This window comes from Ursus americanus, chromosome 16, assembly GCF_024610735.1.
Source record: "Ursus americanus isolate L20-20 chromosome 16, mUrsAme1.1.p, whole genome shotgun sequence".
NCBI lineage: Eukaryota > Metazoa > Chordata > Mammalia > Carnivora > Ursidae > Ursus > Ursus americanus.
In genome coordinates, this window is record NC_142142.1 from 58379056 (window position 1) to 58406349 (window position 27294).

The 27294-nt window shown below is 43.5% G+C and overlaps 1 protein-coding gene across 8 annotated transcripts in view; it reads left to right on the plus strand.

Annotated features, from left to right (window-relative positions):
• Positions 1 to 27294, plus strand: part of EXPH5 (exophilin 5) — a 70791-nt gene that overhangs the window by 30620 nt on the left and 12877 nt on the right. For 5 of the 8 annotated variants that reach the window (XM_045797723.2, XM_045797720.2, XM_045797721.2 and 2 more), the window contains 3 exons: positions 9954 to 10114; positions 11932 to 12094; positions 21567 to 21615. In XM_045797723.2, the coding sequence (XP_045653679.2) occupies positions 10063 to 10114; positions 11932 to 12094; positions 21567 to 21615 (264 nt within the window). In that variant the 5' untranslated portion in view covers positions 9954 to 10062. The other 3 variants (XM_045797725.2, XM_045797726.2, XM_087868464.1) reach the window with 2 other exon arrangements.

Here is a 27294-nt window from a genome sequence, read left to right on the forward strand (position 1 = left end):
GCCGACCACCTCTGTTTTGCTGGGGAAGCTGATACACATTTCCACCCCCACTCCTCAGCCCCCAACTCACTTCACAGACCACACTAACTCAGCACTTCACGTTGCCAGGCCTGGGTGTATAGGCCTTCCATTAATTAACTCACTTAATCCTCACTCAAATGCCATGAGATACTATTATTTCTACCCCCACTTTGTAGATGAGAAAACTGAGGCCCAGAGGAGTGAAGCTCACACGATTAATAAAGATAAGGGACAGCATTGAAACCAGGAAGTCTGACTTCAGCATAGCCTCTCAGTGTTTTAATTTCCTCATTCGTAGAATGGAATATTATTTGCCTCGTGGTGTTCTTGCAAAGATTAAATGGACGAATACATGTAATTTTGCCTGGCCTAGAGCAAGTGCTCCGTAAATGTTAGCTGTGACTAGCTTTCCTGTATTACTCTTTGGAGGAAAAAAATCACTTTTTATAAACATGATTTTAATTTGTGGGCAGGATCGTATCTATTATGTATGTCAAGTAGGGAGTGAGTTGCTTCACAATGATGGCATAAGTTTGTAGAACTCATTCATTACCCCAAAAGTTGAGCAAATATGTATTGATAAACCACCAGTCGGGGACCTTGCTAGGCCCTGGGGATACCAAGACAACTTGGACACAGTCTCCAGTCCCCAGTCAGCTGACAGCCTGGTGGGCAGCCAGATGGGTACATGACATGTAATTCATTCAGTATTGTTTGGAAAATCCTAGGTGACAGCGGGTGCCTTCCTGAGTGGCGTGGGTAAAAGGTATGAATGGATTAAAAAGAGATAAGATTAACCTAGGAAGACAGAGAAGCCCTGATAGCTGGCTACATGAGGAATTGGCCCTTAAACTCTAAGTCTGACTTCAGAGTGGACAGCTAGCCTTCCTACTGCACCTTCTTTAGGGTGACTAATTGGTAAGAGATCACTCACTGCGCTCTGACCCTGCAATGGGAATTACGCGTCTTAGCGTTACCTAGATTACTTCATTTTTCATTCTGTTGAGAATAAACATCCAGGAAGGTTATAATGGCCTGTTTAAGAAATACAGAAAACGTTGTCCTTGAGTCTCGATTGGGCGATCTCAATCACAGCCATTCAAGGAATTTAAATGGGCTTTGTTATCTAGCTTGGCCTGAAAGCTGATGCCATGATTTTGCGGCCAGTCTTTTAGTTCTAAAGGTTTGCTGTTTTTGTTGTCATTGTTGCTTGGCTTTAGTTCATCCCTTTTCTTTAGGGGAGCTTCCCTTCCTTCAGACTTCCCTCTGTGGTTTAACTTTATTGTCAGCAAAAGAACACATTTTCCAGGACACCTGCTTGCTTTTTCTAATCCCTGCCCCTCCCTGAGCCTTGGCTGTGGACCGAGGCAAACAACAGGCTCTGATGTCAGAGACAAAGGCTCTCAAAAAACTATCTTTTCAGAAAAGCAGCCGGGAGAGAGGAGAGGCCAGGCGCTGGATTGTAAAGGTGCGGGAGCGGCCCCTGGACAAGGGCTTTGGCTCTCTTTACTCCGCCTCTTCCTGGCTGAGAACTTCTCATAGCTCTTCGAAAGCTTTCCCTCGCAGATGAGCGATAAGTATCACCTTTCTGGAGCAGAACACAAAGGGGCACACTTTCCTGAAAGGAGTTTTCTTGGGGTTGCAGGGTCTGGAGAATGTCTTTAGCTGGACGGACGAATCCAGCTTCCATGATGTCATTAACCTGATGGCCAAGCTCTGACTCAGGATACGGTTCCTGCCCCGCGTACTCCTACTCCATTCATGGTTTTCCATGTGTTGTGGTTGCTGGGCAATATGAAACAAAAGTGTGTTTGGATTTCTGTGTGGGAGGGAAACTTTAATGCTGCTTTGATCTACAATTCAGGCGACAAATCCATTTTTACAGGATTCATTTGAACAGTTTGTTCTAGGGTTCGCTGATGACGGAACCTGTAAGAGCAGGAGAGGGTAGGGAACTGGGGGACTATTTTGGCAAGAGGCCTTTGAAGCCAAGAGGGCAGGGTTGATCGAGATCAGGCTGCTGAGCTGCCTGGAGAGCAGAACAAGGTGTGATAAGACGGCTTGCGTACAGGAGGGTCAGCTGTGAAAGAAAAAATGTGTATAGAAGCCAAGGAAATAAGGAAAGCAGAGAAAAAATGTGAGCAAGGAGATGAAGAGAGGGAATGAGCACAACCCAAAGACAAATTGATGCCCTCAGCAAGAGGAGCTTGTAAGGGAGCAGTTTTGAGAAATATTTGAGATCTTTCTGACAAGAAAATAGAAGGTATAGTTCCTGTTTTCTGGCTTAGGGGGCTTGCTGGTCTCAACGTTTGTCCAGCTCCTCTCTCTTCAATCCTGTTTGGATTAGCATTACTACCTTTTTAAATGTCAGAAGTCACTTTGAGCTTACTTCTATCAATTGCATTGTTTCTTAATGGAGGTAGTGGTGCCCAGGTACTAGTGAGAGAGAAGGTTAGGTGGACACAGACTTGAGAATCAAGGCCTGAGTTCTCATCCCAGGGCAAAGCTCCAGCCTGCGGGTGGGCTCAGTGGTGTCTCTGTAAACGGGGACATCGAATCCCAATGCAAGCCATGTGAGGATTAGCAATAATGGCTGCAAAATCCTGTCGAGTAGGAGCTCAGCACAGCAACTGTTGTTATTACTGGTTATTATTATTTTACCTGAAGATGGAGGGATTGACAAGATTATGTTATAAGGCCCTCTTCAGATTTTTAAGATTTCTTAATGATTTCATTCTGACGTAGGAATAATGAGCCTTTCCATTTCATGAGACATTTTAAACCAGAAGATATCTTCAAGATAATCTCATCTGTGTTTATGTTTTTAAATTCTGCATAACAGACCATCCCACCGCTTAAAGGCTCCGAAGGACTTCTGTCGATTAGCTCTCAATTCTGTGGGACAGTCATTTGGGCTGCGCTCAGCTGGGGGACTCTCCTGGTCTCCCCTCGGGTCTCTGCCTCCAGATGGGCTAAGGTGGCCGCACTCACTGGTCTGGCAGGTGGCAGTGCGCCCCATTGGGGCCTCGTCTGTGCATGCTCTCATTCTCTGGGAGGCCAGCCTGGGGTTCCTTCTGCGCCAGAATCAAGATTCCCCAAGGCAGAGGACAGAGGCTGCGCGACTTCCTGAGGCCAGGCTCAGAGGTCTGATAGTACGTCTTCAGAACCTTCAGTTGTTCTGAGAACAAGGCCAGCCAAGTCCTAGGAGCAGGCTGAGTGACAAAGTCACATCCCAAAGGAGCAGATGTTCAGGGATGTGAGGAGTTGTGGAGAACTGTTTTATAAACAGTCTGCCACCTCATCCAACCCCCTTGCACAAATGAGGGAAATAAACCCAAGAAAGTTAAATATTTGGCCAAGGTCACCCAACTAGCACCTGACCCTCTGCCAGTGTTCTTTGTACTATCAGAGCAGACAAGGCATGGGCGGGGGTTGGTGAAGAATGCGGAGCACATGCTGAATGTTAGTAGGTAGGTACTGTGAAAATAAGATGAGGACACAAACCTGCTGGAAGTAAAGGTGAACCAAGAAAAGTGCATTGCGAAGGTCAACAGGGGCACAGCTGGTGAAGACAAAGAGGAAGAGAGGAGAGATGGGATTCATTCCCCGAGGATGGAAAATCAGTTTAACACAGGAGGAGGACACACTCCTTCCGCAGGTGCTCGAAGGGCATCAAAGCCGCAGCGGTCGAAGATTCCTGTGCATGAAGAAAGAGTGTTTTGACTTGGAGCAGAGGGCTGGGACTGTGGCTCAGCAAGAAAAGACCTGATTTAGTTGAGTCAAGTTAATCAGCCCGGGGGTAGAACAAATTACAAGTGTAGACAACAGTCCCTCCTGATATGTTGAGTCAAGCTAGACTAGCAAAGCCAGCAAGGTGTGTGCTTATAATTTATCTCGATGTACGTCGTCTGTAACCCTGTGGTTCTTCTTGGCATAAAGTGGATTGAGTGCTCTAAATGGCCGCCCGAGTATATAACAAACCAGCTTAGAGGAGGAAGAGCCCTGGGCAGGCTGGCTATGAACTTGGTCGAATTCCACTTTCAAGCGAATGTTCTCTAAGTCTCCCAGCTGAGACTTAAAATGCTGTCCTTTTAAGGTTCACGTATCTTTATGTTAAGGTGTTTTGTTTGTTGCTAGTGTTGAGCTTTGATATATTTTTTAAGTAAGTAGATCAGTCTAAACCACTGGTTTTACCGTTGTGTGCTTTTTAGTACCAGGAGCTCAGTCAACCATTATAAAAGTACTGACTGTATTTTATAGGTCATAGGACTCTTTGGTGTAAAAGATTAAGGAGTTGAGTTACAGGTACCCAGAGAGTTTAGACTTGTATGTCATTCATAGCTTCCCTTCCTGGGTTACCCTTGCTTCAAAGGCCAGAACTATTTATGTTTTACTTCCTTTAGTAATAGGTAAGCACAGCCATTATTTTTTACTACCTGACCCTTGAATTTTCAGGCTCTGGACTGTACATATTCACCCACTTTCCTGTCAACCTAGGGGTATTTCTGCTTTAAAAGCCACTGAATTTCTTTTTTTTAAATTAATTAATTAATTAATTTACTTATTTATTTTTAAGTAATTTCTATATCTAATGTGCAGCTTAAACTCGCAACCCAAGATCATGAGTCTCATGTTCCACTAACTGAGCCAGCTAGGCACCCCAAAAGCCACTGAATTTCTTTAAAATCATGCCCTTTTATATATCTGCATGTAACTACTGTCCATATGTCGTTTCTCATTGTCTTCGGGAGACAGATATTAGCATAAGCACATGCACAGATGAAATATGTTTTACCTACTCCAGCCCTAATCAGAATCAAAGTCAGAAATCTGGGGGAAAATAATTAGAGTAAATAAGAAAAATAAGGAGTTTGTGTTTTATTAAACATGCCTCATCCCAGTGAAAAACTCTGAAGCATTGATTCATAAATTGATAAAATGTGCAATTGCCAAAATACAAAATATCATTAGTAAGCAGACATGTGGGATGTACTCAATCCTCACTACTTATCAAAGAAATGTAGTATTTTTTTGGTCTTGATCTCAGGGTCATCAGTTCAAGCCCCGCGTTGGGTTCCATGCTGGGCATGGAGCCTACAAGAAAGAAAGAGAGAGGGAGAGAGAGAGAAAGGAAGGAAGAAAATGTAGTGTTTTTTTTTTTAAGCAAAGGAAACAAAAATCCTTAAAAGAAAAGTAACTACGCACAATTTAAAACATGGTACCTTGAAAGTATTAAATTCAGAAAATAAAAATACTCAAAAAAGAATAACATCTTCCAAAGGTTCCTGGTTACCATATTGTACATCACTGGTATGAGTAATATGCTAGCGCCATTGTGAGAAGCATTTTGGTAGTGTATGAAGAATCACAAAAAAATGTTTTTGACTCTTTGACCCCGTAATTCTGCTCCAGTGTCTGTCAAAGGCACTGTAAAAACAGGAAATGCACAGGGATGTCCTTACAGCAGTATTTATAAGGCAAAATTGCAATGTTCTTCACCAGAGGAATAGTAAAGAAATTATGGAAATCATACTAGTTTGAATATTATGCAGATATTTAATGATTGCTCCAAAGATGAGTAACATTAAAGGTGTTCAATATGTAATGTTGTTTTTGTGAAGATTGTATATGCAACATCTCTGTGATTGGCATCTCCCATGCACCTATGTGAATCAGAAATCGAGGAGTTTTCCTTGACGTGCCTCTGTCCCCTCTAGCCCTCCAAAGTTACTTCATCACTTGAGGGTAAACTTCACCCGCTAAGTAGCTCTGAACACTTCCTTTCTTCTGCTTCACCACCAGCATCCTAGTCTAAGCAAACACCTCTCTGTCCTGGACCCTACAAGTCTCTTGACTGTGCTCCTCTTCTCCCCTGGAATCCTCTCTCCACCTTTAGCTAAGATCTTTTTAATTATTGAGGTATAATTGAAATATAGCATTATATTCATTTCAGGTGTGCACGTAATGATTCGATATTTGTATACACTGAAAACTGATCACCGTAGTAAGTCTAGTTACCATCCATCACCATGCACAGCTACAAATTTTTTTTTCTTGTGATGAAGACTTTTAAGATCTGTCTTAGCAGCTTTCAAATATGCACTGCAGTATTATTAACAATACTCACCATGCTGTACATTACATCCCAGGACTTACTTATTTTATAACTAGAAGTTTGAACCTTTTGACCTTCTTCACCCATTTCTTCCACCTCCTATCCCCCATCTCTGGCAACCATCAGTCTGTTCTCCGTGTCTAGGAGCTTGATTTGTTGTAGTTTAAATTCCACATATAAGTGAGATCATATGGTAACTGTTTTTCTCTGACTTATTTCACTTAGCATAATGACTTCAGGTTCTCTTCATGTTGCTGCAAATGGCAAGATTTCATTCTTTTTATGACTGAATAGTATTCCATTGTGTGTATATGTGTGTATAATTGGATTTGTATTGTACATGTATATAATATTGTATTTTGTATATATGGAATTAAAATTATTTTTGTATTATATTTTGTTTTTCCATACCATTACAATTCCATAGGTGCATATACTTTTTGAGTTAGTTTTTTCATTTTCTTTGGATAAATACCCAGAAGTGGAATTACTGGATCATAGGGTAGCTCTATTTTTAACTTTTTGAGGCACCTCCATACTGTTCTCCACAGTGGCCGCACCAGTTGAATTCCCACCAGCAGTGCACGAGGGTTCCCTTTTCTCCACATCCTCTCCAGTACTTGTTATTTCTTGTCTTTTTGGTAATAGCCATTCTGCCTGGCGTGAGGTGATATCTCATTGTGGTTTTGATTTGCATTTCCCAAATGATTAGTAATGTGGAACATCTTTTCATGTGCCCGCTGGCCATCTGTGTCTCTTCTTTGGGAAAATGTTTGTTCAGCTCCTCTGTCCATTTTTTAAATCAGATTGCTTGGTCTTTTTGCTATTGAATTGTATGAGTTCTTTATATATTTTGGTAATTAACGCCTTATCAGATATATGATTTGCAAACACTTTCTCCCCTTCAGTTGGTTGCCTTTTCATTTTGCTGATGATTTCCTTTGCTGCACAAAAAGTTTTTAGTCCAGGATGGCCTTTTGAAAATGCAAACGTGGTGTGTCATGTCGCTGCCACATCAACGAGGCATTCTTGGTGCTGTAGGACTAAACCCCAGACTGTTCACCCCAACGTTTGCTGCCTGATCTAGCAGCTGCCTCCCTCTCAGCTCTACCCTAAGCCCCTTGCTTCTTTCCTTGGGGGCATTTGCCCTAGGGCTGCTACTGCTCTGCCTAGAAAGCTCTCTCTCTCCTAGAACCACCTACTTGCTACCCCTTCATCCTTCAACATTCAGACCACGTGTCATGTTCTCAGGAAAATCTTTGCTGCTGCCCCAGGTGCTCTCCTAGCGCCTGTTTACTTTTCTATTGTTTGACCCCACAGGGTGTAAATTCTGTGAGGGCAAGGACTTGACTTGTTCACTGCTCTGTACCCAGAGTTCAAACATGTGTTGAATGAATAAATCATACCCGCCTCTCTTGGTTATTTTTCATCTGTATTGTGACTGGGCCTGGATCTGTCTCTCTTATTAGATGGTGAATCCCATGGGGTGGGAGCCATGTCTGCTCTGTTCAGTACTGTATCCCTGCATGCACCCTAGGAGGCCTTCTACAAATGTATATTGAATAAATTTTATTATGACCATGTGAAAAAACACCAACTAGATAATAGTGACTGTGTTAGGACTGCGAAAATGTCACTGATTTTTTTTCTCTATCTACAAGAAAAATTATAATGGAAAAAAAATCCAACAATATAAAAATTCACAAACAAAAAAAATAGGTTCATATATTATATTTACCGAATAAACATAATTAAAAAGTTAAAAATAGAAATGATACCTATAATTATTCTGCCCTAAGAGAGCAGGTGTTCTGATTTTTTCCCCAGTGTGTGCAGCATTTTACGTAGCTTGGAATAGATAAAACCTGCATTTTGTTATTCTGACTTCATGCTATGTGACTTTCCAGGACGCTGCATTGCCTGCATAATTATTTTTAGAAACAAATTCGTGTACAGGGAGAGGGGCTGTTTCTTCAAGATATACTTCCTGAAGTAGAATTCAAACTGTAGGAGTCTTCCCACAGACATATGGATTTCTGACTTCATTGACCAGAAGTTGGGAAAGAAACAGACTATGATGGACGGGAGCATAAGCCTGGAATGAGCACTTGAGGTGAAATGAAGTGAAGTGTGATGATTTTCAAAGAGAGTCAATGTTTCATCAAGCCTCTAGTAAAAATGAATAAATACAGTTAGGTTGTTTGGAGAATTCCAAAGTCGGGTAACTTGACTGTGCTCTGAGATGAGGGGGATACGTTGAGAAGTGGGGGGGGGGGGTTGCTGAGTCTCAGGCTTGAACAACTGGGGAGGGCTTCGAGAACGTAGAAGTGGTGAACAAATGTGGGACATTAATAAATGAGGCATTGACAAGTTGTAGGCAGCCAGCACTGATTAGAAACAGTTACTTATGGTCCCTTGGTTTGTTAGGGAAGTGGCAGTAGAGACAGGAGTGGCCAGGTGTCAGAGGGACAGCCATGACACACGGAGGCACCCAGGCGGGTGTTGTGGGCTGGACATGACGACTGCTGCCTAATGCGTTTCAAAGTGCAAGTCTGGGCAGGATGGCCTCTGGCTTCCTTCTTGATTATTTTATAAAATGACAGTATCATAGCCCCAAGCAGGAGCCTGAGTTGCAACCATCTTGGTTCATTACCTTTAACCCCAAATTTGCCACTCTGCTCCTGTCTTGCTCACCATCTTCTCCGTCATACAAACTCCCCGACCCTGGTGCTTCACAGAGGACCCTGGATAAAGGGTAACTGCTGCAGAATCACATGAACTTCTTTCCCAAACAGCAGAACTTCCCAAGCTTGGACCCCATCAATGAGCCCAGTGCTGTGTGAAACTGACCACTAAGAGATTTACACCATGTACTTCAGACTCACCTTTCTCCTCTGTCTGCCCCGTCCTGCGCTCGCTCTTCTTCTCTCTCTCCCCTCCCCACCTCTGGATTAAGCGCCTCTCATTTCCAAACAGTTCTAGGGTTTTCCTGAAATAGAGAAAATGATCTGCTTTAAAAAAAGAGAGAGAGAAGAACCAGTAATTAAATCACAACCAGCGGTTTAATTAAGGACTCAGCAATATTTTTATTTGAAAGAGGTCAAAGCACAGAGGGCAGGGGAAAAGGATAAAGAAGGAATGATAGGACTTCAGGTCTGGTGTTGGGAAGGTATGGGGCAGACGCGTTTGTGCTCTAGATGGCTTTTCCTATCTTCTCAGGTCACACCGGCCTTGACTACTAAGCATTAGCTGGGTGCTCATTCATGGGCTTTCGTGTTTTTGTGTTTTTTATCTAAAATCATTATATTCAACCGTTTCTTTTCTGCATGTAAACGTTTATCTTTGACCACTGGAAGGGCAAGTGAGGACCCTATCTGTTATGTTTGAAGTTGAATCCCTGCTGCCTACACTGGGACTGGTACATGGACATTGCTCAAGAAACACTGAATGAATGAACAAATGAACGAATGAATGAGTAATCAGAACTAGAATGTTCTGGTTTCTCCATGTCATTAAATCATCAATCATTCAACTGTATTATTAGGTCAGGTTCACAGAATGCTCAACCCAGGTTGTAATCACCAGCTTGATTATTTTAACAACTAGCAAAAACGTTTGGATTGTCATCGTAGTAGCAAAACACAGCTAAGATACGTACGTACACAGTGGTGAAAACGGAATTCTGACTAGAGCCAGTTTCCCCCAAGACTCAGAGTTTATGCAGCTCTACCACTAGGTCAAGTTTAGCCTCCTATCACATGAGTGTGGACTTGATATGAAGTTTTAAGGATGCACTGACATTTTTGTTCTATTTCAGCAAACTCCAGAAGACAAAGAGGGATATCAGATGGCTTCAAGGAGTGACTGGCGAATGGTTTGAAGAAATTCAAAGAAAAAAGTTCTGCAATGAAACGGATGTTAGCCAAATGTTAAAACAACCACTTACATACAGACTAAGGAAGGGGATGGCGGAAAATGGTGAGAAAAAAATTTAGATCTAGATTTTTTGTCGTATAGCACAGTATTCTAGATAATGACTCAGTGGGTCTCCAATTTAACCAATCCATGTTTAGGACTATTTTTAAATCATAAGGTACAAAAGTTTTATGACCTAACATATAATAAAAAGAGTGAACTAAAAATGTGCTATAATGTCTTGGGGGTATGTTTTTAGAATCAGGCAAGATAGCACAGTGGTTAAGAACAGACATGAATATTTAAAAAAAAAAAAACTTGGATTCCAGTCTCCACCCTCTCTGTATTCTCTATTCTTTCAGAATCCATGCGACAGTTCAAGTTACTTATTCTCTATAAGCTTCAATTTTCTTGCCTTTAAATGCGTATGATGAGAGACCTCACAGGGTGGTTGTGTATGTATAAAGCACTAAGCTGGAACACAGTGAGCACTTAAATGAATGGGATGATGATGCAGAAGAAGGGGGAGATGGGGAGAGAGAAAGGGAGAGAGGGGATTATGGGAGAAGGTGGTAGAAGAGCCATCACCCTTCTTGTATTTCGGTAACTTAAACTCCATGGGTAAATGCCTTCTTTGAACATCCCAACTATGTGACTACTCACACGTCAATTATCTTCACCCATCACTTTTTTTTTAAATCTGTAAATGAGGATAAGAAAACCCACTTTCACAGGACTATTGTGAGAATAACAAAGTGCATTCAACATTATAAACTGTTAAAACAGTATGTGGAGTGTCTTCTTATTGGTGTAGTCACATTGACAACTTCTCTTGGTGTTTTACTAGCATTAGTAGCATCAAGAATTATGTAACAATATTTCTTAAAGCTATATTGACAATATTTTACAACTCCCATAATAAACAAATCTATCTAAAAAGACTCATAGTTCAGACTTTGAAATTAACCCCATATATACCATGCTGACTTTCCCCTTCCCTTGAATCCCTCTAGTATTTATAAATTCAGCATGTCCAAATATATTACAGTATTATAGACTTTGTATATGTTGATCTTGCCTTAGAATTTTTAATGCTCACATGTATAACTATATGTTATCGATACATACATTAGGCATGTTTATATTACAAGTAGACACACATTTTTTTTAAAGATTTTATTTATTTATTTGACAGAGAGACAGCCAGCGAGAGAGGGAACACAAGCAGGGGGAGTGGGAGAGGATGAAGCAGGCTTCCAGCAGAGCAGGGAGCCCGATGTGGGGCTTGATCCCAGGACCCTGGGATCACGCCCTGAGCCAAAGACAGATGCTTAACGACTGAGCCACCCAGGTGCCCCATCAGGCAGACACACATATAAACTATATGTGTAGGAAATACACATACACAGAGATTTTTGGTGGGAATAAAGAACACTCTAAATGGCTTAATTTCCTTTTCCTTTACTTCTTTGGAGTAAAAAGTTACATGCTGTCTACCCCTATGGTTTTAATGCACTAAGATAAAAATTTCTGAAGGACAGGGTGGCTAGAAGCACCCTGAAAGTTGAACGAGAGCCGTGACACCTTACGTTGGGCTTTGGATGGCTTTGCACAGCTGGTGCGCGGGGAGGGACGTTCCACAGAACTGCGGTTCACAGGATGTATTGAAAGGCGCCCTACTCTTTGTGAGGATTTTCTCTACTCAGCAGAGGCATCAGAGACACGGGGCTCCCCTGACTCCCTATGGTCTTCACGTGGGGATGCCTGCTGCGTTCTCCATCTGTATCGAGAGGTGGGAAGCAAGTGCAAAGTCTTCATTCTCTGAGATATATTTACCTGGAAATATTGAGTGATGCCAGATTTCTATAATTTCCCTCTAGATTCCATGGAATTACAAACATCAAGATCTAAAAATACACCTAATCCAAAAAGCCTGACATCCATTTCTTCTCGGCTGAGCTTCAGATCATCATTTGCTTCCCTGTTCTCGTTCAGAAAATCCAGAAAGGAGACTTCAAAGCTTCAGTCCCTCGGACAGAAAGGGTGAGTTAAACTCGGATCATGTGATAGCTCTGATGCCAGAGGCGGGGAACCTGTTTTGTGTTCAGAATGTTTAATGTTTGTTCTCAGACTTAAAATGCAGATAGTCACAGAGGAAACAAGACTAAGCTCTCAGAGGGACAAAGTCCTTCTGAAACCATGAAACTTGGCTCTTTTGAAAGCCAACTTCTAACCAATCGCACAGATCCCAGGTAGTGCACTCGGTGAATAATGGGTTAAATGTTGGGAAATGCTCGTTGATTTTCTCCACTGTTTCAAGAACCCAGTGTATGCCCCAATCAGGAAGATATCTTTAAATCAAAACTGCCTGTTCCTCGGGGATATGTGTATCTGTGGTCACAAGGAGAGACGGGGTAAAAAGATGAAATGAAAGTAAACGAGATGAGCCACGAGAGTACAGAAAACTTGCATTTTAAAATTGAGGGAATAAAGCTATTACCGTGTCGAGCAGTATTCAGGACAGCTGCTCTGAGGTGGGGACCCAGAATTTAAGCTTAAGGTGAAGGAAGGGAAGCTTTTGGAACAGGCATCATTACAGAGAGTTCCCAGCGTAGAATGGTGTAAATCAGTTCGTCTTGACTCATAGGTTGTTGGATTGTTTTGTGAAAAACAAGCAAGGCTTTGCTTACATGCAATTGAGCTGACTGCTAAATATTTTCAGCATGTCTTCCTGGTTGAAAAGCTTCCCACCCTCTTAAGGTGTTGGCTTCACACGTGACGTGTGCCGTCAAACCATTAAGAGTGCGTTGCTGCACCGAAATAGGAGGTGCTGGAGGTCACTCCTGCTGGGACAGTAAGTGGCACGCCGCTTGGTGGAGCGGGCGATGAGGCTCCCGAACCTGGAGAAAGAACGCTGTCCTCCCCTCTTGGGTGGATGGAAGGTGTTTTGCTCCCAGCTTTCACCTGAGCCTGCTTTTGTCTTTGCTGAAATAACAAAGAGCTGAACAGAATGTAGATTTATGTGACTGTCTTTACCAGAGTCACTTGCAAGAAAGTACTCTGCAAATAGGTGAGTTTCTTTTCTTTGTAAAAATGTTTGAAACGCTAGTAATCCTCTCCTTTGGGGATTTAAAATCTAAGGGTACTTCCTTTGGAGGGAATATGTATCAAAAGAAATATTCCTGATGTGTGGTGTAGCTGGGACCTGTGATGGAGTTTGCGTTTTAGGTGATTTTCTTTAAGACAGAGTTTTATACAGCTGAACAATCTAACGTCAGTAAAACCAGGAAAAGTTGAGGAACCTGTTCACTCTGTGGACAAGTTATTTCCAAGCTCATATTGCAAGTCACTGCGAAAGTGGATCAAAGCAGACAGCAAATCTAGAATCTTCCATCTGGGTATCATGTTTTCTGGTTACAGACCAAGGTGAAAAAAATTGCAACTTCGCAAAATTCTATTTAGCAACCATCCTTCTTGTGTGCCAGCATGACTTGCAGCTTTCTTTTAACGTGAAACATGAAAATCAGGAGCAGAAATGAAGCAGATTTTGTCCTTTAAGTATATATGTGTATGTGAAGCAGTTTTAAGAATTTGTCTTCTCTAAATACATTTTACTTTCAAAACATAAATGGAAATAAGTATTTCTTAATTGTGCTGGTGCAGAATATCATGAAGGCACTGTTGTTTTTTGCTCCTAAGAAGTTTCGGTAGATAAACTGCAAAAATATGTCCTTTTATTTTTTTTAATTTATTTTTTTAAAAGATTTTAGTTATTTATCCATTTGACAGAGAGAGAGAGAGAGAAAGAAAGCATGAGTAGGCAGAGTGGCAGGCAGAGGCAGAGGGAGAAGCAGGCTCTCCGCTGAGCAGGGAGCCCGACGCAAGGCTTGATCCCAGGACCCCGGGATCATGACCCGAGCCGAAGACAGATGCTTCACCAGCTGAGCCACCCAGGCACCGCTGTCCTTTTTATTCTTAAATATGTGCATGACCTAAATAATTGGATATAAATCCTTAGTTGTGGGGGAGGAGGTAGGGGGTGGTTTTATGGAGTGTTGTGCTATGGTAGGACTATAAATTGTGTGTTGTACATTTCCAGGGACTCTTTACTCTTAAGTAGAGCCTACCTTTCTTTGGCAGTTCTGATCTTTTGAAATACAAAATCAACCTTCCAAATACATGATTCAGGAGCTCCTCCTTGCCTTTAACCGCACCAGGAAGAACTGACAAGGGCCCAGGAAAGCACAGTCATCCTGTGCCAGTAGCCGTCAGGTTCCTACTTGCCAGAGCCATCTAGGCTCTAGTTTGTCACCCTCCGTGCTTTGGGGAACAAGTCAGCAAAGAAGTCGAGAGGATCTTTTGCAAAGATTTTCCCCTCCAGGCAAAATAGAGCCTTCTGTTGAGCCCTAAAGGACTCGAGTATCAGAGAAATTTCTTTTCCTGATTTAAGCTGTGGTTTAACCAAGAAATGACACTGAATCATGGGGAACTCTCCCCAGAAGAAAATGCATTTGGTGATTTCATCAGACATTTACTTCACAAAGACCAGCCAGTAAAAGTATATGATATACTGAAACTTTGATTTCCTGTTAGGAGTGGATAAAAAGCCATGGGAACATGGGACTGAATGAATTAACAAAAAGGCAAAAAGTTTTGCCATTTCTTCTTCAAATATGATGAGTTTCTCCTCCCAAATCTATGCATTTCCCAAATTATCCCATTATTTTCTTTAAGATTCTATTTATTTATTTATTTACTTATTTGAGAGAGAGAGAGAGAAAGAGCAGGGGGAGGAGCAAAGGGGAAAGAATTCCAAGCAGATTCCATGAGCTGAGCACGGAGCCCAACTTGGGACTGGATCCCAGGACCCAGAGATCATGACCTGAGCCGAAACCAGGAGTTGGACACTCAACTGACTGAGCCACCCAGGCGCCCCTATCCCGTTATTATTTTAATCCTATTTGTAAATGATTTAGCTATATCCCCTGTGACCCCCCCTCCCCAACCCCAGGAAAAAGGAAAAATATTTTCTACTCGTGTTTCAGTTTGTTTATTGCTAGCCAACACATTCAAGAGAAGTATACATGTATATTTTATCTTTCCCTGTAAGTCCTGTCTTGTGTCTTGTGGTAGGGCTTCTAGTGCCTGTGGCACAGTGCTCAGCACCCCCAGCATGAAATTTCAATAACCTAGAGCATCAGAAATTCCTTCCACAGAGTTCAGCAAGTACCCAAGAGTGTAGGGTATGAGCTTACAAATGCAGTCTTCCTGGCTGCCAGAGGGGATCTGGGATCATAGGATCCAGACCCCCATGATTCCAACAATGCCCTCCCCGCCATGAATACGTGCTTTGCGCCCCTCCGTGTCTCATGCTACCACGCGATCCACAGCGAAGTCGCCCTTTCAGGGGGTCCACTTACGTTCTCAAAACTGTGTCACCAAGTGCCGCTAGTTCATGAGGGCAATTTTCGGGATGTGGATCCTCCCCCCTCCTCCGTTGTAATCCCAAGGACGAGGGCAAAGTGGAAAGACAAGGGAACTAGTTAATCAGGCTCATGAGTAGCATGTTCAGTTCAATGGAAGATCCCCTCTTTTCTTTAAGAACCATCACAGTGCTTAGCATGTGTAAGTACCCGCTGCGTGGTGGTGATGAGAGAGGGCAGCGGCTCTTGGGCGGGGCTGAGCGTGCGCCCCTTACCCTGAGGCTTCGGGAGGATTTTATTTTTCCCTTGAGATGCGAACAGCCTTGCTGGACCCACCTTGCTGCTCCTCAGACATGCCCCAATTTGCCTGATCCACAGGGTGTACACAGATCTAGCTGCAACCCCAGGTTACGTAAGCAAGACATTCAGCTACTGTTTTGGAAAATTGAAAAGGCAGATGATTTTTTTTCCCCTGGATCCTGGCCATTCTCTTTTTCTCTCTGTCCCTCACTACACATGCCGCTCACTACAAATGCCTGAGTTCAAAGACACACAAATCCAAGACACCTTGATGGAAGGGAAGTCAGAGTCAGTGAGATCCTTCTTTGGAAATGCTCCTTCTGCAAACCCAGGTGTGGTCTCCACCGGGTGTGATGACACAAGGAAGAGGCGCGACAGGGGGAGTGGTTTTGAGTTTCATCCTGGGTGGCCAGTGGTGTTCCCAAGCTGATCATTAGTATAATCTCATCAGCAATTTAAAAATAATGGCACTCAGGCCCCAACTTGGAGATTCTGATTCAGAAGGTCTGAAGTAGGGCACAGGGAACTTCATTTATTTGTTTATTTTAAATTCTCTGGGGTATTCGGGTGCTCAGCCAGGTTTGGAAACCTCAGCAGCCTAGCTTCCTATTCCCACTGCAGGAAGGGCCGTCAGAGCACCCTGCGTGGGTGCTGTTAGCCCAGATGATAGTTTCTCTTCTGCTTATTTATCGAGCTTTTATCAGAGTCTTACTCTGGATCAGATATGTGGTTAGTACTGAGGATAAAACTGTGAAAATAAGGCACAGTCCTTTTCTGGAGAATTCTGTAATCCAGTGGGGAGCAGAGGGGCATTGCATGCTGTCAGGCCGAGGTGCCCCACAGAACTCTAGGATGTGGCAGAACATCATGGGCTTATGTATTTCTTATGGCAATTTTCTGGCAAATGACAGTAGGTATCTTGAGGAAGAGGTGCAGTGTGGATTTCACACAGGGATACCATCTGGCCTCGCTGCAGCTGGGTGACAGCCGAATACACCGGTGATTATGGTGTCATATGGTGAGTGCTAGGGAGGGTGCATGGTATTCTGGCCATGAGAACATATAGGAGAAGCACTTAACTCAGACTCGAGGACCAGAAGCCTTCCTGGAAGAGGAGAGCCATTGCCAAAGGAAATACAGGACTGAGCTTCGTAATTAAGAGTCAGGAGGTTGCACCAGGCAGAAAAATTGACACAGCCAAGGTGTGGAGACTGGAAAAAGCAAGAACTCATCTAGGTCACTGAGATTCAGTGACCCAGTATAAGGTGAGACCAGTAAGAGATGGAATGGGAGAGGTTGGCAGAGGCCATAACACAGGGACCGGTGGTGCTAAGGACATGCAGTGTTAAGAAGCTTGGATTTGATCCTATAGACAATGGGATGGCATTAATTACTTTTACTTTAATACCATTTTTCCTTATTTTATATGTATGTATATATTTTATATATGTGTGTGTTTCTCTTATATATATGTATATGTATATAAATATCCAATATATATATTGGGTAAAGTTACCCACAACCCGCTGCCCTACACAAACACTAAAATATTTTGGTGTATTCAATGCATATGTGCAGGTACAAATCTCTATCTTATCCATTGCTAGTCTTTCTTTCTTCCTTCCTTCCTCCCTTCCTCTTTCTTTCTTTCTTTCTTTCTTTCTTTCTTTCTTTCTTTCTTTCTTTCTTTCTTTCTTTCCTTCCTTCCTTCCTTCCTTCCTTCCTTCCTTCCTTCCTTCCTTCCTTCCTTCCTTCCTTCACAGTGTGGAGCCCAGTGTGGGGCTTGAACTCACAACCCTGAGATCAAGACCTGAGCTGAGATCAAGAGTCGGATACTCAGCTCACTGAGCCACCCAGGTGTCCCTCTGTTGCTAGTTTGTAAGCAGAAGAATGACATGATCAGATCTTCATTTTATGAAGATCATTTTAGTGTGGTGCTTCTTGACCAGGGGCAGTTTTGCCCCCCAAAAGACATTTCTGATTTTCACAACTGAAGGGTGGGAACTCTGGGCATCCAGTGGGTAGGGGGTCAGAGATGTTGGCAAGTACCCCATGTTGCTACAACCACCACCGCCAAAGAAATGCCCTTAGTGCCGAGGTTGGGAGATTGATCTGGGTGCAGCACAAAGATCAGACTCGAGGGGGCAAAACTCGAGTCAGAGAGACCAGGTAAGGGACTGTTAAGATGACGGATGAGGTAGCAGGCAGGGAGGAGGGCAAACAGCGGCCAGATTCATGCATGACTTAGAATGTAGAATCAGGAGAACCTGCTGATAGGATGTAGTGGGTGAAGAAGAAGGAGGAATGGAGATGAACTCTCCACTCCGACTTAGGACACTCAGCAGGTGCTGGTGATGAAAGATTGTTGGAGCAGATGTGATGAGACTAAAAAGGAACACATTTGCTTATTTATTCAATGAAGAGTGCTCAAGGAACACTGTGCATGGCACTATGGAAGGAAGCATGCAGCCCTTGCTTTCTTGGGCTTTAGTCCGGTGAGGACACAGAACAGAAATAGAGAGTTGTAGAATGCTAGTGCTAAGTTGGGGAAGTTTCACATGCTCTAGGAGCACGTCTGAGGGAGTGTATGGTAGATTAAGTCTGGAGCCCAAGAGGTCTTCCAGGGAAAATGACATCAGTAATGATTGTTCAAGCAGATGAGAGTTGTCCAGGCAAACAGGTGGTAGAAAAATGTTTCAGGCACATTCTATGCAGATGCTCAGAGCTGTGCCAATTCATCATGGCAGAGGGATATACAAAGGTGAGATACGAGGCTGGAGGGTGTATGGGGACTAGATCATATAGAGCCTTATAAGTGCAGAGAAGAATTTGAACTTTCACCTGAGAGCAAATGGGAATCATAAAATGTTACACTGGGAAGTAGCACGATTCACTTTATACTGATCACTCTGGCTAAAGTGTAGAGAGTGGATTGGAACAAAACTTGGAGGGAGAGGGACGAGTAAGGGACTAGTACAAACATAAAGGCAGCAGATAATAAATGTCTTAACTGGGGTATAAATGGGGGAATGGAGAGGTATAGGGGGTTTCTGATTGTGAATTAACAGGATGTATTCATTGATTGGATAGGAAGGAGTAGGCGTGGAAGGAGGACATGGAGTCCATTTGGGACACGGAGGGTCTGAGTGGCCTGTGGTCATCCAGATGGAGCTCCTCAGCAGCCAGTGCTTAGAGCATGCTCCGTCAGTACGTGGGGGAAGTCACCTGGGGTTCTGGTTTTTAAAAAGAATATTCTTGAACCATGCTCTAATGTACTAAGTGAGAATTTCTTAATGGTATCTGCAAAGGCATAGAGACAAGAGTGGCTATTTTATGGAAGTGAAATACATTCCACGAAGTCTAAGTTACAGGTACCTGTAGATGAGCGGAGTGTGGGGGGCATAAGGCTTGAAGGGTGAGCGGTTGTCTGGGAGGCTCATCAGACGAAAGAAGAGCCTTGCATCAAGTTGAGATTTTGGATAATACCCTGTAAGATGCTAAGCAGGGGACTGGTGTGATTGCATGTGCATTTCAGACAGATCTCTGTTGGTGGTATGAAGGATGGAGAGGAGTCCAGGAGAGACATAGAAGTCTCATAGGCAGAATGAGCACGTTGGAGACATGGGGTTGTGTGTGAGAGACCTTCAAGCTGTGGCCTCTGCAGGGCTTGAGATCAAATGCAGAAGATGAGGTAGCTTTGTGTCCCTTGAAATCACTGGTCCAGAGCACTTCTACCAGCAGAGCTCCCATGATATCACTGCTGCTTTTATTCACTCTGCAAGTGAAAGGTGTTCACATCAGAAACATAAATTTACTTTTAGGAGGGCCTGAGAGTGGGTGCGGAGACTCTGGGCCTCCAAGCCACCTGAGTCCTACACCCAGCCAGTAAATCCACAAGGGCACACGGGGCCTTGCGCACTGTCAGGGGACATGTATCTCCCCCCACCCCCCTTGCACAGCACTCCCTTGCACTTGGTGGCACTCTGTCATGCTCCTGCCGTCCTCTAAGTCACCCTCCTGCCTCTCTCGGGAACTGATCCCTGCCCCGGCTACCATGCTCCAGATCAGATTCGGGGCTTGGGGAGCCGCGTGGGCGCGCGGTGAGGGCTGCAGCCCCCGGGGCTCTGGAAAGAGTCTTCACGCTCTGGCATGTTCTCTTGGCTCCGGCGAAATTGAATTACTTGCCAGTTCCCAAGCTCCCTGGCTCTTGCCCATCTCCAGGTTTTTGCTCATGGTGTTCCTCGCCTTTCATAACTGTTCAACCACCACCTTCCCCCTGTCGCCTTTCCTGCTTGCCCCCGAGCAAGTGCTCACCAGCACCTCTGCATGGTCAGAGCATTTAACTTAACATCTCTTTATCATCTGCATCACCTCTTTGCTTGTATCTGGGCTCTTTATGTGTCTACTCGTTCCTACTGCAAAAGCTCTCCGAGAGCAGGGTCCCTATCTCAGTCCTATTTGTTTCCGCCAAAGCGCTCAGAACAGTGCCTGGCAGGAAGGCAGCCTGACAGGCTCGGTAAGGCTGTAGGGGGGAAAGATTAAAAATAAAAGCAATATTCAAGTTCTAGATATTATTCATTTAGAGCTGGTGTTTCAGAGTAATGTGAAACACAGTCCATGATATTAATTTCAATTTCTGTTTAAAATTTGAGCTAAACTGTCAACTATATCTGGATATCTTTAACATATAAAACTGTTTGGCTTCCCAGGTTTTATTTCCCAGCTCTGGGGAACTATGTATGAAGCAGCTAGGAGTTCGAATAAAGGAAAACCGTATCTTGCCACTTTTGACTGATCTCACCTAAAGTCATAGTTCGTTGGTCTAATGCTCGGTTCCCTTTGCTGTTTTCTTAGAGAAGGAGAGGACCTCATTTCCTACAGAGCAGTGAGTCATTACCATCTATTAAATCTTAAGCTGTAATTCAGGCAGAGTGCCCCTTGGCATAGGATTATGGATCTAAAAGATCAAAATCTATCTCAATTTGGGACCCATGTCTTGTAAATTTTTCACCTACTGAAACTGAGAGAAGCTACATAAACAGTAAAAGCATAATTGTTCTCCAAGGTGGTTTCATAGTGAATAAGGCATCTTTATAAAAATAAACACCCAGAAGCCATCTTTGTTGGGTTTGCTTTTTAAAAATTCCCGTGTGAATTGTTGAGTCTGGCCCTGACCTAATCTCTCTTTAGAATAAAAGTGTATGGAAATAGAAAATCTGTTGCCCGTTTGCAAGAAGAGTCCATGCGCCAGACTGGTTAAGAAGGCGTGCTCCGGATTTGAGGAGCCTGTGGCCGGCTCTGAGCTCATCTGCTAACTGCACACTGGGCTGTGTCTTCTGACTTCTCTTTGCCTCCGTCTCCAACTGTAAAATGACAGCAGTCATAGTATCCGCTTCTCAAGAGTGATGTCTTTAAATGAGGTCACATGTGCACACAGCATGAGAACACTGACACATAGTAAGCCCGCAACACGTGTATACTATTTTTGTTATTATGTCTTTATGCAAATTATGTCTTAATATAACCACTTAATGTAACCACCACTATGTAACTTCTTCTTGGCTACCTGAGTATTAAAGATGTAAAGTCTTGATCCTAAACAGTCATAGGAAAAGGTTTCTGAGATTTTTTTCAACAATGCACTAACCAAGAAATGTCTTCCTTTAGGACATTAGAAATACATCTAATATATTCTCAAGTTATTAAGATATAACAGCACATGTGCTGTTGATTTTCCTCCCAGTAAAAGTTAGGCACTTCTTCAAAGAAATTATTTCACATTCTTTCCACAGATATGACAGCCGTGCAGGACCTCCTGTGTCTGTGAGGCGAACCATTACGGTGAGTAACCAGAAACTAAAGGTTACGCTAAGGAATTCAGAATTAGTGAAATTCCTGCTTGGCTGCCTATGCAAGATAGGCCTTTCCTTGGCTCAGTTTTAAATTTACCTTAGAAGCTTAGATTTGCCCTAGAGAGTTCAGTTTCCCAACTGCTGTAGGTCTCCGGGTGGCTCTGCCAGGAAGGAGTGAGACCATCATGGGTCCCCTCATGCCATCGTGGCATCTCTGATATTCCACCACAGGTCACTGCGCTACAGTCTTGAAGCGCCGGGCAGCAGAAGAGGTGAGAGGCATCCACTGCCACTCTTGCAGGCCGCCGTGGGTCTGGGCTCGACCTCTTGTGGACAAGATCATCATTTGTGTTCAGAGTGGAAGCCACTGATCAGTGGGATGCATTTGGCTGGAACAGTTTCACAGGGAGAGACTGGCCCAACACAACCCTCCACCGAGCACTTCAATTTAAATGTATCTACTTGCTTACAGGATGGAGCAGCTGGACATATTTTGTGTCCTGCTTTTTCGTGGTCTTTTGATCTTCACATGCCTGTGTCTTACTGTGGGACTCATGTGTTTTGGAGATGAAAGAGAATGTTGGAAAGGACCTAAGAGTGCAGGAGGAGGGTCTTAGTACTAGTACCTCCCCCCAGCCCTGTCTCTCTTTACAGAAAGCGTGGTAGAATTCTGGTGAGGAGTATATATAAACAGAGGTTCTTTATTTCAGAAACAAAAGAGAGCCCCCTTTCTTCTTCAGAGTACTGCTACTTCTTTCTGAATAACACTGACCCCTATCGCCTTTATATGTGTGAGCCCAGCCACAGCACCAACAACCTGCTACACTCTCTTGGAGAACCGCCATCAGCCGGCACTTGACAGAGATCATTCCATTTAATCCCCTGGGAAAGTCTATGAAGTATGCTATTATTATCCCCATTTTAAAGATGAAGAAACTGAGGTTTAGAGAATCTGAAAATCATGTTCAAGGTCGCTGGTAAATGGTAGAGTTGAGATTAGAAAATCTGGGTTTCTATAACTCCACAGCCGGAAGTCAGTAATGCCTACAGCTCTGTCAGCCCTGAAGCCTTGTTTGCTTACGAGCCCCGCTGGCTTACTATGGGCTGGCTCTCCTTTCACCGAGCAAGGGACTGAAGTGTCGTGCATCCAGTCCTGCTGCACGATTCTTCCGTACTCTTGCTTTTCCTTGGAGAAGGACTCAGAGCTCACCTGCCCTACAAGTAGAGAGCTATGGGGTCTGAAGCATATGAAGAACACAAAAAGAAATGCAAATACCTAGAAGTTAGCAAACTGTAGAGGTAATTTGGAGTCCTCAGGATCTGAAGACCCAGTCTGAGGATTAATAATCTTTCGTTGGCACCATTGATTGCTGCTTCCATTTAACCGTTTTACTACTGGGAAGCATGTCCCTCTGCAAGGTGAGATCTGGGAAAATAAATGAAACTCAAAACAGTGATTGTTGACTCCAGTTAATAACTTTTATAAAATTTCAGAGAGAAACTGCTGAAAACAAAGGTTTTGTATGACGTGTAGATTTCCATTGTTTATTCATGGAAATCTTATCCCCTTAACCTGCAAACAGCTGGAAGTTGACCATTGGTGCTGAGGGGTTCTTGCCAAGATCTGAGGTAATAAACCTCTCATCACTTGGTTCGCAGCCTGGCAGGAAGTTTACAAAGGGGATCCTGGTATTTTATAGGAGATTGTGCTACACTATTAGATGAGCTTCCACTCAAAGAGAAGACAGCTGCCATGTAAACATCTTCATCGGCTTAAAAGAAGCAAAGGGTTTCAGAAAACAGAATTTTTAGAGCCAGATAGTAGGTTAGAGATTTGTAGCTCAGTGTTTCTCCCAGCCTCAGCACTACTGACATCTTGGGCTGAGTAATTCCCCGTTGCGGGGGCTGTCCTGTGGATCACAGGATGTTTGGCACCATCCCTGGCCTCTGCCTACTAGATGCCAATAGTTCTCCTCCACTCGACTATGACAATCAAAAGTATCTCCAGAAATTGCCAGTGTTCCTTGAGGAGCACATTTCCCCCAGTGAGAGCCACCTCCTTACAAGGGAGGAAACCAAGGTCAAAGTAGTCACCATTTCTGAGAATAGAGATAAGACATATAGCATTGGCCCCTTGATCACTCCATATCTCTGAACAGATTTTGGCAGGGCCTAATGTGAAGGCATCCTTCGAGCTCTGTGCCCCCAGAAACACATCTCCAGTGTACTTACCATACTGGGCCAGCGTGAGCTCCCTGCAGCTGGGACGGTGTCTGCTCACCTGCCTCTTCCCATTGCTTGGCCAAACACTCAGAAATTGGAAGAAGGAATGAATGAGTGCTTTTAAGCTGCAGGTACAGTGGTGGACTTGACCTTTGCAGGAAAGCAGACACAGAACAAATTCAGCAACACCTTGAAAAATTAATTTGTTGACTCTGCCAAGGTGTTTGATAACATCAGTGAGCTCAGGCTTCAACTCCGACAGTGGCCCTACAGGTTTGGCCACCCGAGGAAGTTCTCAAATGGTCTAAGGTTACTCCGTGACAGAAGGTTTGTTTGTCTTGCCAGAATCTCAGACAAGAGCAGTAGAGTGAGCCGGATTGAGTAAAAGGCCTCATTTTGCTCAGCCTATTTTATGTACCATGTTCGAGAATATAACTGAGATCTTAAGAGCTAGCATATTGAGATTCTGGCTTCTAATTCTTTGGAACGCTTTTCCAGTTCATTCAATGGTAAGCCTCAGGAGGAGTCCTCCAGGAAATCCTCTGTAATCATGGAAGAATGGGAGTGGCTAAAAAGTGGACTCACTAAGTGCTAGACACCATGCTAAAGTGTTTCATAGCAATTAATTCATTTAATCTTCGTAGTGACCCTGTGGGGCTGGGGGAGGGGTATTGCTGCTCTTGTCATTACTGTTCTGTCTTCATTTTACCAAGAAAGAAATGAAGGTACAGAAAGGTTACCTTGTCCAAAGTTATACCACTTGTAAGGAGCAGAATAGGATTTGGACCAGTGTAGAACTCATGTGTTTGACCATTATGCTTTCTTGCCTCAGACATGCTTTTCCAAGTCCTAATATTGTAAACACTTGGTGTCTCGGTTTTTGTAATGATTTTACTAGAAATCTCATATATGTAATTTTCTACCTTGCTGTATAGCATTAGTCAGTCCATAGCTGTGTGTGCATGGAGGGCCTGGAACGTGTAAAGCAAGGTTTTCGTCCACAGAGTTTGTCATCTAATGGAAGATCATGTCCATGAGTAGAATACCAGTAAAAAGCAACATAATAGAAAGAACAGGGTTAGGGGTCAGATCATATGAGTGTTAGCAGCCAGGGCTCCCGTTTATTATTCTTATGACCTAAGTAAGGCACTTACCCCAGACTCCGTTTTCTAGCTGCAGAATGGGAATGATAATCCCTACTTAATTCGCAAACTTGTTCTAAGGATCCAGTGTGAGAGAGTGTTTTGAAAGTATATTGAAAATGGAATACATGAGTGATTTTGTTCAAAGATAAGCTGGTTATTGTCAAGGAACTGGACAAAAATGTGGTAGAGAAGTTCAGCAGTGGACAAAGGGATGGTGGCAAGATGGTGTTGGAATCCAGCTCAGTAAATCTTAGTGAGTCTCTTACCTGCTGATGCTGAGCTGGGTGCTCAGGACACAGAGGCGAATACTAGGCTTTCTGAGTTATTGTAGAAGTTGGTCTGTTTCCAGGGTCCTGACCCCTTTGTCTTCAAATCCCTGATTTCCTGGATCAGGGTGGGGACTGGAATGTGTGGCAGGCAGGAAGGGGAGAGGTCTAGTGGTAAAGTAAAAGTGGAAAGAATGTCAACAACTTCGGCAGGACATCACAGGTATAACAGGCACCATAGCAGGTATAAAACCACTGTGGTAACAACTAATTCTTTCTGGGGAGAAGTGCTCACAGAGGCGGTGATCCATGAGCCGGACTCTGAGGGTTGCATTGCTAATTTCCAGGAGAAGAAAAGGGAGCAAAGATCAGGAGCAGAGGCGTGGAGGTCTAGGAGGAAGGGCACGGCATTCTGGAGAACTGGGTGTGGTGAGCTTGGAGCACAGCTCCCTGGAAGAGAGTTGGGGAGGAATGGCTGAAATTAAAGGTTGGAAGAGCACTTCAGCAGGATTTTGCAGCATGGGGGTGTTTGAACCTCATCCTCGAGGCCAGGAATGGGAACAAGGCTTCATCTTTTATGGCAACTTCATGGCATGGAACACTGTTTTGAGGAGGATTCTGAATCCAAAACAGAGCCCCGACTGAGGGTCCGTGTGTGCTCCGGGCCCTGGAGGGATTTACCTCCATTCTAAGTACCAGGGAACATCTTCAGCAGCTCTCAGACCTGCATTTGGCCTCAAAGATGCTTCCAGCTCGGACATAGTGTACTCATAAACTAATAAAACAGTAAAGAGAGGTGATTCAGCTTGGGTTCTGGAATCTCAGAGATGGGGAAGGAATCCTTCCCTCCAACAGTGTGACCTGAAGCAAATGACACGACCTCTTGAAACTTCATTTTTCCCAAGTGTGGTTTTTCCCAAAGTGGGAATGATCATAGTACCAACCTCATAGCATGGTTAGGATAATGAAATAAGGTAACCTGTATAAAACCCTAAGCACACGGCCTAGATTATTCAATGTGCAGTCGCCGCTGCTGCTAATAATAATAATAATTAATAAGAGTATTCATATAGAGCTCAAACAAAAGCGATCTATAGAGCAGTGATTGTAAGCCTGGTACCTACCATTGACTAGCAGTTACTTTTTTTAACCATTTCATCAGTGAACAAAATATCCTTGCAGAGTTAATGTTGAGTGTAAATAAACTCTCCATATTTTCTTTTCGTCCTATAATTTGACCTCTGTGTGTGAGAAGCCTCCTTAACATGTTGGACGAGTAGCGTCGGTCTTGAAGCAGAAGCTCCAGGCAGACATATAACCCAAGAGGGTAGTATTCAGGGTCTCTTGGGGGTAATAGTCCTTCCCAGCTGTGAGAGGTTCATCTCTTCTCCTGAGCCCTCAATCCAAGTATTTTTCACTGAAGTGTAAATTCTCATTATAAAAGCATATGGTGCAGGAGGCTGAAAAGGTTGTGATCTGATCTGGTCTATATAGTGGAGAGCGGAAGTTCATTTGGGTGTTAAAGTGCTTGAGAGACAATGCTATTCTCTTACTCAGATGCATCTAGTCTACACGAATGATCAGTTTCCAGTTTTACTACAATTGGTTTTATCTAGTTGGTATCTCACTGTAGTTATGTTTAGCCTCTCATATTTGTTTACTTCTGAATTTTATCTTAGTTAAATTATGCCCAAAGATCTGCATACGTTATCACGGGATTGTTTCACTCTTATTCATACATCTCTGTGTGTCCTCCATTCCATTCCTTGCCCATAGAACTGAAAACCGTACGTCAGTAAATGTGGGCAGGGCTCCTACAAAAATTAACTGACCTAGATCTCGAGAAACAAACAGGCAGGAGTGGAAATCCTGGATTGCCAGGAATATAGAAATCAGGAGAACCTGGGGTTTGGAATTGGACAGACCTGTGATGGGGAAGTAAAAAGTCGGAACTCTGGAAACATTAGAGATTTGGTCTTCAGCATTCAAGGGGAGATGAAATGTAATGGCAAACATCAAAGGGAAAGAGAAAAC